At 39.8% G+C, this 17,383-nt stretch overlaps 1 protein-coding gene across 1 annotated transcript; it reads left to right on the forward strand.

Annotated features, from left to right (window-relative positions):
- Positions 1–12,652: 12,652 nt before the first annotated feature.
- On the forward strand, positions 12,653–16,185 carry LOC147609555 (E3 ubiquitin-protein ligase AIRP2-like). The gene is made up of 5 exons (XM_086787680.1): positions 12,653–13,222; positions 14,320–14,470; positions 14,631–14,697; positions 14,820–15,054; positions 15,786–16,185. Exons 1-5 carry the CDS (start codon positions 13,137–13,139, stop codon positions 15,994–15,996), a joined length of 750 nt encoding a protein of 249 aa, XP_086643806.1. The 5' UTR covers positions 12,653–13,136; the 3' UTR covers positions 15,997–16,185.
- Positions 16,186–17,383: the final 1,198 nt, after the last annotated feature.

Consider the following 17,383-nt stretch of genomic DNA (forward strand, 5'->3'; position numbering starts at 1 on the left):
TAATTACAATCTTTGCCACGTTTAATAGTTTTGTGTGTGCACATAAGTGAAATTTAAACTATAAACTTTTTCTTTGTTAGACCACTTCCTTTTTCTCGAAGTCTTTATATCTCCCTTTCTTTTTTATTCTGTGGCTCTTACTTTCTTTATCTCTCAACATGTTCCACATTTGTTATATTATTTTTTTAATTGTAGAGTAAGCTCTATAGACAGAATATATGACCTAAGAGGATAATCAAACAAAAATTATTTTAATACCTTGACTATATTAACTATTAAACAGCAGAGAAATGTGCTTGAAAGAAATTCCCAATGGTTGGTATACAGGGTTATGAAACATCTTGACTAAGATATAAAGAGATTTTGCAAAGTTTAAAGATTTTCAATTTAGATTTTAGCAAATGGAGATCTCTATTGGTAACAATGGATCAAAAGCCGTAGTGGAGGCATGTGGAACTTCCAATTCTGATGAGGCTTTATCTACCCCACCAGAGCTGATGAACGTTCATGTTGTAAAAAACCTTGCTCAGTCAAGGTCTCCATTAGAACAGCCAAGTGCTAAACGTCTATAGATGATTGTGGACATATGCGAGAGCACCGAGAAAAATCAAGTTGCATTACAAGGAGTTCTTAGATGCCTTTTGGGATGAGGTCCATGGAAGTGGCACTCAGAGGGGAGATATGATGGGAGATGAGTTGACACATCATCTTCATCGCGTTCTCGATATAGTAGTGCTCGCATGGAGACCAACAAATTAGACATGATTTCCTTTATGAAAAATTTGCATGTTGAAATTGGGGAGCGTCTAGGTGGATATACTAGGGAATGTAAAGAACAAGTCGATTCATTGAAAGAGTAAGTATAGACATTAGGTTCAGAGGTATCGAGTTTAAAAATATCCATTAATCGACTCAATGCTATTATGAAGAAGATGAGCCGTATGTTGGAAAGCAGGACAATTGCTTAGTGATTTTGTGAGAGCATGATGTTTGTGTCTAGGAGAAAATTGTACTCAACTATCTTGCTTTGACTCTCCGGGAGATATTAATGAATTTCCTATTTTCTCGAAGTCTTTATATCTCCCTTTCTATTTTATTCTTTGCTCATTCGTTCTTTATGTCTCAAAATTCATAGTTCTATGTTTTTTTTCTTGGTCTCTCTCTCTCTCTCTCTCTCTCTCTCTCTCTCTCTCTCTCTCTCTCTCTCTATTTGGAGTAATGCCTTTGTTGGCAAATAAAGGTGAGAGATGGAGAGGGGTTATCACTTATTAGTGCAAAACTGATTGTATTTGTCTCTGTAAATCTCTCTAATAATTACACAATGTTGGCTAATGTGTGGAGTCTATCCTTGAGAGTAGGGTCATATGTGTGATATACGTGCGAAGATCATACATAAGGATAATGGCACTTAAAGTAGAATAAATTTAATAAGACAATAAATGTAAAAATCAAATTAATAGTTGTTTTTTTCTTTTTCAAAGCAATTTGAAGATGGCTAGGAACTCTACATACCTAAGCTCAAACCAAGTTCGTCAAAATTTTAGATGTAACACGCACACCTTTGTCGTAATTGTTTGCGAACAAGGGCTAGCATTCGAAAACAAATTCATACTAAGTTAATGGAGTAATTCAATGTGAGATCGAAACATTTGGAAGGGTTGAAGATGAGGAGCATAGAGAATTCTATGCTTCACTTGGATTTGGGTAATAGAGTAACTCCTACTGCTACGGTTCTTCAAGAACTTAGCAATGAAAATTCGAATATTCAGGCACATAGAGATATAGTAGGAGACCCTATTTCTTTCGATTTAAATGAGCCACCTATAGATGAGATTGGTCGTGTGTTGAAGATTTTCAACCTATTCCTATTCTGTTGGCGATGTAAAAGGTATTAAATCCGGATGTCATTCTATAAGGTGTGTTTTTTCATTTCCTCAAAATGTTAAGCACCCAACAACCATGGTGTTATGTTCCGGAGATTGTACTCTTCACTCTTTAGGAACCCTTTCTTACAAGTGCCATTTTTGTGAGGCACTAATTTGGAAATGTGAGGCATCAAGAAATCTTCGACAATATGTGGGAAAACATTTTTTGTGTTGCCTTTGGAAAATCCTCCTCCAACATTAGCTAATCTATTACTTGGTAATTAATGATAATGTAAGTAAGAAAATACAAGAAGAATATACGCTCTTATAACAATGTGTTAGCTAGCATTCATTTCATTGGGTGCTCACTTGGACAATCAGTTTACCAGGGGAGGAGGTGTATTTCATTGGGTGCTCACTTGGACAATCAGTTTACCAGGGGAGGAGGTGTATTTAATTTTCGAATCCATGGTACTACCTATCATTGTTTTGACTCTGTAATACCCGATGAAACATGAGATGCAACTCCTCAATTTGCCCAATTGTATGTGTATGATACAGAGCATGAATTGGAGAATAGACTTAATGGGATGCCTTCTTTAAATCATAATGTTCTTGAAAGGTTACAAACAATGATGTATGAACATAACCCGTATGCTGGTGCATTTTATACAATGAGAGAAATGTTACAGTCCAATCCACATGTAGATTTGAGAATGGTCATCAGTGAAGCTCGATCAACCTTAAGGCAATACTTGGTTCCTACGGGTAGTGAGGTAGCTGTTATCATGCCAGGTCAAAGGGATGATTTTCATGTAGGTCATGGAGATATTCAAATAATGTCTCACACAAGTGCTATAAAAAGAATATCTAATTTACATTGTTCATATATGCCTCTATTATATGTTCTAATTTGCATCGTTCATATATGCCTCTAAAAAGAATATCTAATTTGCATCGTTCATACATGCCTCTATTATATGTTCTTCTATTTCCTCGAGGAGAGAATGGTTGGCATGTTGGAATCCCACTCCATGGTAGGAATAGACAAGATTCAAATGAGGAGACAAAGACTATAACTCAACGGCAATATTATGCATATAGATTACAAATAAGGGAAGATACAAATGCTTCCCTTCTGCACAGTGATCAACTTTTGCAATAGTACATTGTTGATGCATATAGCAGCATGGAAGAATCAAGAATAGTATGGATACGCAATAACCAGAAAGCATTGCATGCTGAAGTATACCAAGGGCTTGCAGATATGATTCATGTCAGTGGTGATGGTGTCAATAGAATCTCTGGGGGCATTGCTGAACGCCAGATAATTCTACTATCTATATATACTGGGGGGCCTCGATATATGCATCAATTGTATTAGGATTCAATGGCAATTTTTAGGAAGATGGGTAAACCTGACCTATTTATTACCTTTACTTGCAATCCAAAGTGGGATGAAATATGCAATGCTTTATTGTCGGGTCAACTGCCGAAGATTGACTTGACTTGACGACACGGGTCTTCTATGAGAAGCATAAGGATATGTTGCACTTATTGGTGAAAAAAGCATTATTTGGAAGGGTAGTGGGATTTGTTTCTGTTATTGAATTTCAAAAAAGAGGCTTGCCACATGCACATGTATATATAATTGATATTGGAGGGTACATGTAAACCTACTGAGATTGCTCAATGATAGGTTGGTAAGTGCTGAACTTCCAGATAAGGTGATGTTTCCTGAGTTGCACAAGATAATTAGTCAGTGTAATGTTCATGGACCATGTGGGGAACTAAATATGTATTCTTCTTGTATGGTTAACGGGAGTTGCAAACATCGTTATCCTCGTGCAAGTTTTTTGAGACTACTATTGTTGATGACAATGGGTATCCAACTTACATGCGACGAGATGATGGTAGTTTCATCCAAGTAAAGAATCATAAGGTGGAGAGTCAATGGGTTGTTCCATATAACCATTTTCTCTCTATGACATACAAAGCCCATATTAACATAGAAGTATGCTCTACCATTACAGCAATGAGATATTCGTATAAGTATGTATATAAGGGACATGATAAAGCTACTATAGAGTTGCAAGATACACATGGGGTTATTGATGAGGTTAGTCAATATCTGGATGCACGGTATGTGTCTGCATCAGAGGCAAGTTGGCACATATACCAATATGATCTACATGATGAAAATTCAAATATACAAAGGTTGCATGTTCATCTCCCCTTGCAAAATCATGTTATATTTAATGACCGTGATGATTTGCGTGATGTAATTGGTTGTGATAAAAACCGAAGCAGTACTCTCACTGGTTCAGAGCTAATCAATTGAATGTAGAAGCAAATAGCTTGCTATATGTTGATTTTCCTTGCAATTGGGTTAGAATTCTTATCTTCGGTCATGGACTAAAAGAAAAAAAGGAAAATGTGATTAGACGTATGTATAATGTTAGCCCGAGTGCAGGTGAGCAATACTATCTACGCATGCTACTCACAATGTGTAAAGGCTGCAAATCTTTTGAGGAAGTACGTATAGTGAATGGCAATTATATCCCTATTTTAAGGTTGCATGTGAAGCGAGAGGAATGCTGGAGAGTGATGATGAGTGGTATATGTGTCTTCAAGAAGCTACATTTCAGAAAACGGGATTCCAGCTACGTCAACTTTTTGTCATCATTTTGGTTTTTTGTGAGCCTATATCTCTCGAACAAGATTGGGTCAAATTTTGTGCCGGACTTTTAGATGATTTTTTCCATGGCTTGTAGAGAAGGTGTGTTGACGATGGTGTTTGTCAATATATAGCTAAGAATCAAGCTCTGTTACACTTGCAAGACCTCTTACAACAATATGGAAAATGTCTACATGATTTTGAAGGGTTGCCTCTTCTTGATAGATCAACTATTACTACTATCAACAATGGGTTGTTGATGTAAGAGATGATGACACACACACACACACACATGACCCGCGCACATTAAAAAATACTTTCACTAAAAATTAAAAAACTCTATCTCGAACACACACACACACACATATACACACACAGCAACATGTATGTATGTACACTCTCTCTCTCTCTCTCTCTCTCTCTCTCTCTCTCTCACACACACACACACACACACACATATACACACACAGCAACATGTATGTATGTACACTCTCTCTCTCTCTCTCTCTCTCTCTCTCTCTCTCTCACACACACACACACACACACACACACGGCCCACACATTTAAAAATACTTTCACCAAAAATTTAAAAATCCTCTCTCAAACACACACACACACTCTCTCTCTCTCTAGATCAATCAAGTCAATTGGTCTCTCTAGATCAATAAAGTCAATGTTAAGGGGCTCTCTCTCCTGGGTGTGTGTGTGTGTGTGTGTGTGTGTGTGTGTGTGTGTATCTCGAACGTGTATCTCAAACACACACACACACACATATACACACACAGCAACATGTATGTATGTACACTCTCTCTCTCTCTCTCTCTCTCTCTCTCTCTCTCTCTCTCTCATACACACACACACACACACACACGGCCCACACACATTTAAAAATACTTTCACCAAAAATTTAAAAATCCTCTCTCAAACACACACACACACACACTCTCTCTCTCTCTCTCTAGATCAATCAAGTCAATTGGTCTCTCTAGATCAATAAAGTCAATGTTAAGGGGCTCCCTCTCCTGGGTGTGTGTGTGTGTGTGTGTGTCTAAAAGAGGACACTCTCACTACCTTTCTGCCACCCATCGTGGGGTAGAAATGGCTAGTGGGATTGCCCTTAGGATGACATGGACCCACCTGGGTTCAAGTCTCTTCGTCGATTGGTCTCTCTAGATCAATAAAGTCGACGTTAAGTGGCTCTCTCTCTCTCTCTCTCTCTCTCTCTCTCTCTCTCTCTCACACACACACACACACACACACACACACACGCACACTCACACTCACACACATTTATTTGGGATTGCCCTTAGGATGACATGGACCCACCTGGGTTCAAGTCTCTTCGTCGATTGGTCTCTCTAGATCAATAAAGTCGACGTTAACTGGCTCTCTCTCTCTCACTCACACACACACACACACACATAACACAACACACACACACACACACACGCACACTCACACTCACACACATTTATTTTATCAGTTAGTGAATCTCTCTCTCTCTCTCTCTCTCACACACACACACACACACGACCCGCGCACATTAAAAATTACTTTCACAAAAAAAACTCTCTCAAACACACACACACACGACCCGCGCACATTAAAAATTACTTTCACAAAAAAAACTCTCTCAAACACACACATGTTACCACATGGCAACATGTGTGTATGTACACTCTCTCTCTCTCTCTCTCTCTCTCTCTCTCTCTCTCTCTCTCTCATATACACACACACCCACACACCCACACTCACACACACACACGGCCCACGCACATTAAAAAATACTTTCACCAAAAATTAAAAAACCCTCTCTCAAACACACACACACACACACGTATACTCTCTCTCACTCTCTCTCTCTCTCTCTCTCTCTCACACACACACACACACACACACACTTACACACACATTTATTTTATCAATTAGTAAATGAATCTCTCTCTCTCTCTCTCTCTCACACACACACACACACACACACACACACGACCTGTGCACATTAAAAAATACTTTCACCAAAAATAAAAAAACTTTCTCTCAAACAAACTTTTTCTACTTAGATAAAGTTTAATTACAAACACATCAAACTCTTGTCAAACTCTTCTTTCCTCCTAATTTAACTCTATGATGTATTTTTTTCAAACATTTTACAAACTTGTTGCACTCATGCTCTATTTCATTTTTCATATATACTATGGGACGTTAACACACACACACACACACACACACACACACACACACGGCGCACATTAAAAACACTTACATTTTAAAAAAACTTGAAAAATTTTAAGATTAACATTAAATTTTTTTAAAAATCTCTCTCTCTCTCTCTCTCTCTCTCTCACACACACACACACACACACACACACACATTTTTTGTATCAATTAGTAATGAAAGCTTTACTAGAGAAGCTCAGTGGGACCGCGGCGAAGCTATGCCAGAGAACTTCGACGCTGCCGTAGATTCCGCTACCTACATTCTCTTCAAAGTCGAGCTGAGACCCTTTGTAAGCCAAGGACTACACTAGGAGCTCGTTTGCCCGCAGCCGTCGCTACCCATGACCTACTACCCGAACCCAACCAATCGCGGATGGGTTTGGTCGTAGTAGCAGCCAGACCACAGATGGCTGCCACCACTGCTAGGAGGTCTCTTGGCCAACCATGCGCATGATGGCCAACCACCACCACCTTTGTCATCACATGCTCACTACCAAAGCTATAAGAGGTGCTGCATGTCCACATGCAGTCCATGCAACACACACACACAGAGCGAGAGAGAGAACCTGCATAGAGACCGAAGGAGACCACGAAGCCAACGGAGAGACCGAAGAAGAACACGAAGCCAAGGGAGAGACTGGAGGAGACCGCAGAAAACCACGCAAGCAAGGGAGACCACGTCAGCGAGAGCCCAGCACCTGCACAAACACAGAAAAGGTTTAAGCCTCCATGTGAGAGAGAGAGAGAGAGAGAGAGAGAGAGAGAGAGAGAGAGTAGCACATAAGAACCTCTGACACTGAACGGAAGCGTGGAGAGTAGGAACCTCAAAGCTTTAAGCAAAGGTGAGTTTGAACTGTGCACATGCCAATTACACGTGATGGCAGGCGGCGGTTGACAGAGTGTGGGGGAGGTACAAATCCTTAACATAGAAGGCCTACGAACTCCTCAGGGCAGGTAGCAGCTGACAGACGGGGAGGCGGGGATCCTTCAGCCTTTGGCGGCCTACGTCGGGGGGACCTGTATGAGAATTTGACGCTTGGCAAGCATGCAGAGTCCCTCTTGACAGGCGGACGGCACAACACCTGGATGACAAGGAGAGGGGGCAAAAAAACTCGCCACCTGGCATATGATAAAAAGTTAACTGTGTTCTCCCGTTATATTTTGCAAGATGCATGTAAAGTTGTGCTTGGGGGAGAGTACGACACGTTGCGCCTGTGCTGCACGACCACGCTGAAGAAGGAGAAGCTTTGTTAATACTCCGTGAGGGATGGGAAGAGGAGAAAGGGAGATATGGCCACCATTGTCTAGTCATCTGCACACACTCGCCTGTGCTGCCTGAAACTGAGACAGAGCAAAAGAAAGATTTTTTTTGCTCTTGTGAGTATGCACAAGATTGTCTGATTGCTTGAGATTGACCGTCTGATTGCCTGAGAAAGTGCGTAAGGTTGAAAGCTTAAATAATACTAAGGTTAAAACCTTCGTTTTAACCTTACGATATTCATTTAACTGAATAAGTCTATAGAGGTTTTGTTCAATTTCAATAGCACCGGTTCCCAAGGGGAGGCTGCGTGTGAGCAGGCTCAAGTTTCAACGAGGAGATCACTAGGTCGACTCCTACGCCCTAGGCCTACTAGCCTGAAGGCTGTACTAAATACGAATTCCAGCATTGTTGAGATCAGATATATACTGTCAGAAAGCATGATTGTGGTGTGCCAAAAAAAGCCCACGTGGCATCAGTCGTGGCGGTTGTGCCTAACGTCTGTCGCCACGTATGACGTAGATCCAAATGTTGCCACGTGGCTCGTGCTTATCTCCATGATTTTTGCTGTGTGTCTCCGGTTTCTTTTTCTCCTCCTTTTTCTTTTGCGAAGGAGAAAATGTATTAAAAAATCATATTTTACAAATTTGAACCTACCACAACTACACCTAAGCCTCTCAACAAAAAAACTTTCCTCTTATTCTTTTCGTTTTGAGAAAAATTTTTGATACAAACACTACCTACTCAAAGTTCTTCTTTGATGGGATAAACTTTTTTTTTGGGGGGGGGGGGGCGAGGGGGGACGCTACTCGAATTACATGCCATCACTTTTTACTATGGCAATACGTAGATTAAAACCCTTTACCTCCCTTTCAGGAGGCAAAGGTGTGGGTAGATTCAAACCCTTTACCTCCCTTTCAAGAGACAAGGTCACTACTGGTAGGGAAGCATCAATGATGTTCATCAGTAGTGCTCTCCAGACTCCTATTCCAAAACTGTGCAGCACAATTGTCCCCTTTCGAATTTGATTGGCCAACATGTTGGTAGCATGCTAACCCCTTTCTAGAAGTTTTGTTTGGAACAAATAGGGGAAGATAAATGATTGGTATGGTGACCACTATCAATATGAAAAGCTCTTCAAGGTCATGTGTAGCTTCTTGCGAAAAGAGCATAGAAATACACATAATTTATCAAGGTCCCACCACCTCCTACATGTTTGCTTGCATCAAGAAAGGGTGTACTACCATGACTAGAATTCTATGTGATTATCATGTGCCCATGTGTATCACACGCTCATCCAATACCCTACCCATGCAAGCTAAATCCTATCACAACTTATGGCTAGATGTTAGGAGGTATCACCTCCTCGTGGATTTGTTTACATCAAGGACTATTGATCCTACAAGAGATTATGCATGCTCTAAGGAGTGCGATCATTCTTTTGGTTTGGGAGATCATTCTTTTGATATTGTTGCAATGGTATCCTCAATGTGGACTCTCCTTTGCATTGCTCCCAAACTTCAAATATCACTTTTTCCATATTCTCTCTTAAATTTCCATATGTATTTAAAACATCCTTCTAGACACATATGTGGTTACAAGATTTTTGGCTAAATGTACCTTTCAACTTAGTTTCACTATTACAAAGCAAGAAGAAATGCTTGAAGAAGTAGAGGTCTTAGGTTCAAAGAGAATGATTACAAGACAAGAATAAGGTTTTTTTTGGGAGATCATTCTTTTGATATTGTTGCAATGGTATCCTCAATGTGGACTCTCCTTTGCATTGCTCCCAAGCATGTTTTCCATATGCTAGAGTTCTCTTAAATTTCTATTTATATTTAAAACATCCTTCTAAACACATATGTGCTTATAAGATTTTTTGACTAAATATACCTTTCAACTTAGTTTTACTATTACAAAGCAAGAAGAAATGCGTGAAGAAGTAGAGGTCTTAGGTTCAAAGAGAATGGTTACAAGACAAGAATAAGGAAACGTAAATGATAGACAATTTCTCCTTAGAGTAAGGTCATTATTCCGTGTAGGTCTTTTCTTGATAAAGAAGGAAAATGAGATGATTGTTTTGATATTTAAGCTGGGTCTAGAACCCTAACCTCCATATTTTAGCAACTTTGAATGGGTTCATGGCCTTTTTTCATTAAAAATTCACATGGTGGAATGAGGATAAGGACAAACTCTCTTTTAGAAAGCACGAGAATGACACACATTTACATTGACTCTCTTCCCAAGAAATACAATTGAATAATAAACAAGCATAGGGAAGTGCATAAGAACTTGAAAATATGCTTTTTGATTTTGAAGAAACTCTTTAAATGATGGTGTATTGGAACATGTGAGGTAGTGTTTGTAAAACATTTTTTCTATCGAGCATTACATGAATCCTTTTCACCATAGGTTGAAGAGGAAATGATAATTTGGAACAAGCATATTTTTCATATTCTTACTAGTATATAACTAAAACTTGAAAGCTTTGAGGAGGTGTGATTCCTCTCCCCACCAATTTGAGAAGGTTTTTTCAAAATTTGAATCACCTCTAGGTTAAAGCCAACCTATTGTTTTCAAACCCTGATGTGAGGTGCTACTGGATTAAAACAACTTAAGCTTTTGGTCATTCCCCACCATGACAATGATGCAAGGGTAAAATATCATATTACATGAAGGGGCATTTCTCGGTTGTAAAAAAGTTGCAATGTGACACCCAATACAAGGGACATATTGCCCATAGAATGTGGCACCAAATACAAGGGAACATATTGCACATAAAAAAATGCATTTTCAAGCATACTAACTAGAACTTTCATATCCTTATCCTTCCACAAGGGCATCATGCAACCAAGAGACACAAGACTTCCTTTGAGAAATATGCACAACAATTTCAAAGATAAAGGCAAAAAGGAAGTTGTGCTTATACATTCACCTACAAAGATTCTCAAAAGGAAGTGGAAGAAAAGTCCAATGCCATCAATTTTTGTGCTAGAAGGGTTTCTTATGTACAGCCCTTGCCACATCCACAAAAGTTTATGCCACATCAACATACGAGGACTTGGCGATGGCATGCATTGATTAAGTGTCCTCCTGCATTAAAACTTTTTGCAAAGGAATGCTCGTGAATTACAAGGGTAATTTTTAGGGAGAAAACTTTCATGGCCAAAGTGATTAAGGATTTGATTTGTCAACTCATGTATTAACATCAACTAAATTGAACCCAAAGTTAGCGTGATTGAAGTAACTTGATGAATTACTTTGCTAATACATGTATTAACATTAAATGAATTGAGCCCAAATTTAGTATGATCAAAGTAACTTGATCATGTATCATTGCATGCTAGACATTATAATCAAGTAAGGTACTTGCTCCACAAATTAAAGTAACTTTGGCTTTGATATTTGGCATAGGTTGTAAAAATGTCCATAACATGCGTGGAGTGTGAGCCTCTTTGGTTAAACTAGGCTTAAAAGTTTGAAACAACCCTTAAATTATGGAAGGACTTTCACAATACTAAAGGACACCAATGTAGACATGTTGACACTTCAACTACACATTTGACAACTAGTAGGGTATGTTAGGTCTAGAATTGTAATCAACCACAAAGTAGGTGTTCCATGTCGTTCAAAGTAGAAATTGGGATTTAAGTAGGCCTAAGTAGAGCAGAGACTTAGGGCACCTTCACACAAACACTATGGAGCATTTCATAGACTTGGCGTAAGATGTTGGGAGCCATTCACACCACTTCATTACTTTTAGTCTATTTTCAGTTACGTAGGTAACCATTGAGAGGTTGAGGAATGGTGGAGAGGTACGTGGAAGGAACCTTTGGTTTTTGGGATGAAGGAAGTGAGGAGTTCACTTATAGAGTCATGTTTCTATCTTCACCGCTTTAAGTAAGATTGTTAATGGAACTTATAGAGTCATGTTTCTAGCTTCACCACTTTAAGTAAGATTGTCAGTGGAACTTGGCCCAACTCTCTGCATGATTGTGCCAATTTAGCCAAGTTAGCAAAGGTGGTGAAGTTGATGTAGATTCTTCCCCAACAATTTCACTCAATATGTGGAGATGTAGTTCTGGCCAAATTTATTTAACGAGTGGAAAGTTAACTTGGTTGTGAGAAGGCTAGCTTAATATCTCTCCCCCTCTCTCTTCTCCCCCCATCTCCCTCTCTCCCTCTTTGCAAAAAAAAAAAAGAATTCCATTGTTGCTAATAGATCTTAAGTAGCTTTGGGTTAGTGCCAACGTATCTCACACACACACACACACAAGATCTCGAGCATATTTGTGACACACACACACACTCTTTCTCTCTCCCCTCCTCCCCACACACACCAAACACATACATATATGCATGCACAATGTTGTGTGATATATGCGTGCACACGCACACGTGCACACACTTTATGAGGCAATCTTACGGCCATCACATTACAAGGCATCTCTCCCGTCTATCTCTCTCTCTCTCTCTCTCTCTCTCTCTCTTCCCTCTCTTTCTATACAAATAAATAAATAAAAATATATATTTATATATACGACTTTTCAATTTTTTTAGAGGGCAATTGTGACGTGGACGTACTATATATATATATATATATTGAGCAAATGATACTTAAAGACACAAATGAGAGAATTAAGCGAAAAACAATAATTATTGAGTCGTCTTCTTTCTCCGTTGAATAAAAGTGCAAGCTTTGGGTCTGGCTATGGCGCTTCCCATCTCACCTCTTATCAGGGAAGTAAATTGTCTTCATTTTGGTAAGCCATAGCCCATAAGCTTCTTTACTCACCTTCGTTACCCCCTTTCAATCCTCACCCTACCCCCCCCCCCCCCCCCCCCCCCCCCCCAATACCTTTTTCTTGTTTTCAAGACCGCCCGTTCCACACAGAGAAACCCTCCTCTACACAGTAACGGTGTAAATATCTCCCGAAAATAAGCCACTTTTAGAAATTCGTCTTAAATCAGCGAGCATTTTCCCCTAATTAGCGAATCATTATGCATTTTTTTTTTGGCTGATATGGTAAACAAGAGAGCTTCATGGACATTCTGCCCTTGATGGGATGTACAAGTTAGGGAACTTTTCTGTAAGCTGTAATTTTTTGAAGATAAAATTATGTTGCTGCTGGGCATGGGACGAGGTAAATCATTCAAGGAGTCGCTCAAATCGCTGGAGGCAGACATCCAGCATGCCAACACACTGTAAGATTTTTCTCTCTTTCTTTGTTCTTGGGCAGCAAAAATTGCGATCTCTTATTCTACCTTTGAAGTGCTTTTGTGGGTTTGAGAAGCTGGGTTGTATGTGGTTCAGAAAGTTGGGTTGTGGGTTCTTTCTAAGCCCCTAATTTGGGTTGATTTGGAAAATACTTGATCTGCTTTAGATATTGGATTTTGGGTTCATGGCAAAGTGCCATGGTTTGCAGTTATTCAATCTCAATTTGAGAATTTAGGCTATGGCTTCTTTGAGAACTTGGGTAATGGTTTCCTTTTCCTCTGAAGAATGCTATGCTTCTGCTTCCACACTCCATTTTACATGTGGCTTCTTTTTTATTTTAAATATTCGACAGAGAGAATTTTCACACACAGAAACATCACCCCCCACACCCCCCCCCCCCCCCCCAGCCTCTCTCTGTGGCACCCAGCCTTAGAGCAGTGAGATTTGACCCAGGTCGACGCCTTGAGTTTTTCCTAACGATTGCCACCAGTATTTCTTACCCTTTCTTGGTCATGATTTACATGTGGAAACCCGAATGAGAGCATTTATCTACCCTTCTTTATCTGTGAGCATCGATGATAGAGATGTATGCTGGTTGATGGTTTCTTTCCTTTGCTTTGGGGTGGTTCCCAGGAGAATGTCTTGGTTCTTATTGAAACCCTAATTCTAGCAATTTCTTCTGCTTCTGTGTGTGTGTGTGTGTGCGCGTGCACGCTGTGACACACACACACACACATGCACGCACACACTATGTGTATATATACGTTTGTACATATTCATGTATTGTATGTACTGTATGTTTGCACATGCTTACATGTTTGTTTGTATGTATGTATGGATGTATGCATTGTATTCACGTATGCATGTATTGTATGTGTGTTGAGTTACTTATGTATCCATAAATGACTAAGCTGGCCATTGTGTGATGCTTCCCTGCGTTCTACATTCCTCCTTTTAAGCAAGCAAAGAAGTCACATGTTTGATTTCAGAACTTTTATGAAGAATCCCATGGTTTCGCTTCATTCTTGGGAAAAATGCATCAATGTGCAGCCTTTTTCATTCAAGTGTCTGTTTTTTCGTGTAGGGCATTGGAGTTCCCAAGGGATTATGATGGAGCATGTCTGCAAATGAGACTCTCTTACAGTCCAGCCGCTCATTTTTTCTTGTTCTTGGTACGCTGGACTGATTGCAGCCTTGCAGGCGCCCTCGGTCTCCTGCGGATTCTCATATACAAGGTGCCTATTTCTGTTTCTACATTAGGCTCCTCATCTTCCTTTATAGTTTAAATTGTAGAACGAGATGTGAATATCATTGTAAGTGTGCCATTTATTTCGAGTGTTTGAAAGAGGCATGTGTAATTTATTGGACCATTAAGTTCCACATTTGTCCATTCAGGTATACAAAGATGGGACCACTACCATGTCTACATATGAAAGGAAATCTAGCCTGCGGGAGTTTTATGGTAATGTTGTATATCTTATTGTGTTAAGGCTTGTAAGTTTTGCATGGAATGTACACTATCGCAAAGTTTCCAAGTAGTGCAATATTTCATTGAAGTGATGGCCTTTTGATGTTATTTTGTAGCCTACATTCTACCTTCATTGCAGCAACTACAAGGAGGCATAACAGAGATGGAAGAGTTGAAACAGAAGGCCAGTTCCATGGACAGGTACAAGAAGAAGTATGATGATGCAAGGGGAAGTATGTCGGATTTGGATTTGGAGTGGGAGCAAGAGTGTGGCATTTGCATGGAGAATAACACCAAAATCGTATTGCCAGATTGCAACCATGCAATGTGTCTCAAGTGCTTCAGGGACTGGTTAGTGCAAGTGTTTTCAAAGAGACTGTATTCTTGGATTGTTTTGTTGAGCATGGCATTAAGGTTACTGCCACCATGCACATTGGATATCTCTGGTTATCGACTTGACTAGAAAAGGAAAGGGAGGCGACCTGTGGGTAAGAACATGCTAATGATACCAGAAAAGATCTCAGTAATGCCTCGGAAAAGAAGAAACCATTGCCCCAGTTGTAGAGAAAGGCCTTTAGGTGCGACTGTGGCCATCCTGTTTCTTGTCCCACTGCCTGGTTAGACTTCTTGCTGTCCTCTGTTACATCCTCATTAGGCATTGAGAGGTTTAATAATCGCATAATGCAGTTGAGGATAATAATAGGGCCTGGATAATAAGTGTTCCTTCACAGTCTTGACAACAGCAGTCTTATGTTCCTCTTGCCACTGTATTTACGTCTTGCCGTCTGACCTAGAAGACGTGGAGGCCAGGTCATCATCTTTTGATCTTTCACCGGTGTTCCGCATGAGTTGGGTGATGTGCATCCCTGTGCTCAGCAGAGGGACCTAGATTTAGCTCATATGCCATGTATGGTCAGGGACCCAGCTGTGCCCTATAAGGTGGGATATAGACAGCCAATCCCCTATCACCTGTAGGAAGGATGTGACATTATGTGGGATAGAGAGAACTTAATACACCCCAGTAGGGAGTGATAATTCTAGTTTAGAGTAGTACTGAATTGCCGATATCAATCCTTATGCAGGCATTCTCGGTCTCAATCATGCCCCTTCTGCCGTGACAGCTTGAAGCGAGTCAACTCGAGCGACCTTTGGGTTTTCACAGAATTGTGTGAAGTCCAGGACATGGCCACACTGACAAAAGACAGCTTGAAGAGGCTTTTCATGTACATCGATAAGCTACCACTCTTGGTGTCAGAAAGTGTCTTTGCCGTTTATGACTCTCACTTGAAGTGATGGGGCTGCATGTATCATGATTGTATCATCGCTCTCCTTCGTTCTTTGTAGATGAAAAGAACTTTAATCTAAGCAGGTCAATCAGTCAGTCATGATAAATGTATATAAATTTTGACTGACCAAAAGATGATTACCCTTGAAGGGTTCATTCATTCTACTCTAATATATGCTCTTACGAAGGTTTGGGAACCGTGTTGTCCATCTATAAATATGCTTCATTTGTGAATCCAGGCACATTTGTTTGGTGTAGGGATGCATGGCTTGTGCCCGTGCATATGGGGGAGAGAGCTGTCATGCATGGTAGCATTTGATGGAAGAAACTTAGAGAGTCATTGCAACCTATCTGAATAGTTGTGTGTAGAGTAAGGGATGAAAATAAGTGTGAAGGGGTACCACTCCTGGTCTTACCATTAACAAGACATCCCAGACCAGGACGCATATGGGGGAGAGAGCTGTCATGCATGGTAGCATTTGATGGAAGAAACTTAGAGAGTCATTCTAACCTATCTGAATAGTTGTGTGTAGAGTAAGGGATGAAAATAAGTGTGAAGGGGTACCACTCCTGGTCTTACCATTAACAAGACATCCCAGACCAGGACGTTGCCATCTAATAAATCGGCTACATATCTCTGCTTGACATTAGGTTGATGTGTGGTTTCGGGCTTGGGATGCGTAAGCGACGGATGTCCATGATCATTGCAATGCTAGCCAGAATATGCGTAATGCCCCTCCCAAAAGTGTGATTGATTTAACAACTCAAATTCAATTCAAATTGGCCACCCACATAAGTTCATATTTGTTTGGACTTCAGGTCTTGCTGAATAATTTATAATGATTGTACTCTTTTTTATGATTCACAATGCCCGGGTTGGGGAAAAGACAGGTTCAGCTTAGCCGAGAACCTGCTTAATCTCAAAGATTCCTTCTCAAAACCTGCTTAATCTCAAAGATTCCTTCTCAAATTGATAGTACCTCCTCAAATATTTTAAATTTTCAATTGTAATTAGATTAAAAATATGAAGCAAATTTCTTGTTCAAATTTGTAGTCTCCTCTTGAAAAGCATTGATGTTAAGGCGTGGTACCAAACACTGATGCTTGGTGGTATAATGAAACATGTTAAGTGCCAGACGTTAAACATCATTTGCATATTGTCGATGTCTTGGTCAATTTTCCCTAATGATAGTGATTTTTTCAATGAAAATAGTACATTCAAATCAAGAGGAAATACAAATGTACATCAAAACCATAAAAGGTGTTTACATAGCCGTAGGGCCTTAGCAACAATAGTAAGTAGTGAGTTACACATTGGCATTTATCAAGCGTCAAAATGATTATTATTGCTTTTTGGAAAGGAAATTTTTAGATTGTGAATAACAAAATGACATT

This window comes from Cibotium barometz, chromosome 51 (assembly GCF_041138505.1).
Source record: "Cibotium barometz isolate CiBa-2024 chromosome 51, ASM4113850v1, whole genome shotgun sequence".
NCBI classification, from domain to species: Eukaryota; Viridiplantae; Streptophyta; class Polypodiopsida; order Cyatheales; family Cibotiaceae; genus Cibotium; species Cibotium barometz.

Excerpts from the sequence above, each read along its gene's own strand:
- LOC147609555 (XM_086787680.1), top strand. The coding sequence starts at position 13,137 with ATGTTGCTGCTGGGCATGGGACGAGGTAAATCATTCAAGGAGTCGCTC. Across the intron at positions 14,471-14,630 it reads TGCGGATTCTCATATACAAG|GTATACAAAGATGGGACCAC; the intron begins GTGCCTATTTCT and ends TTGTCCATTCAG. Across the intron at positions 15,055-15,785 it reads CTCAAGTGCTTCAGGGACTG|GCATTCTCGGTCTCAATCAT; the intron begins GTTAGTGCAAGT and ends ATCCTTATGCAG.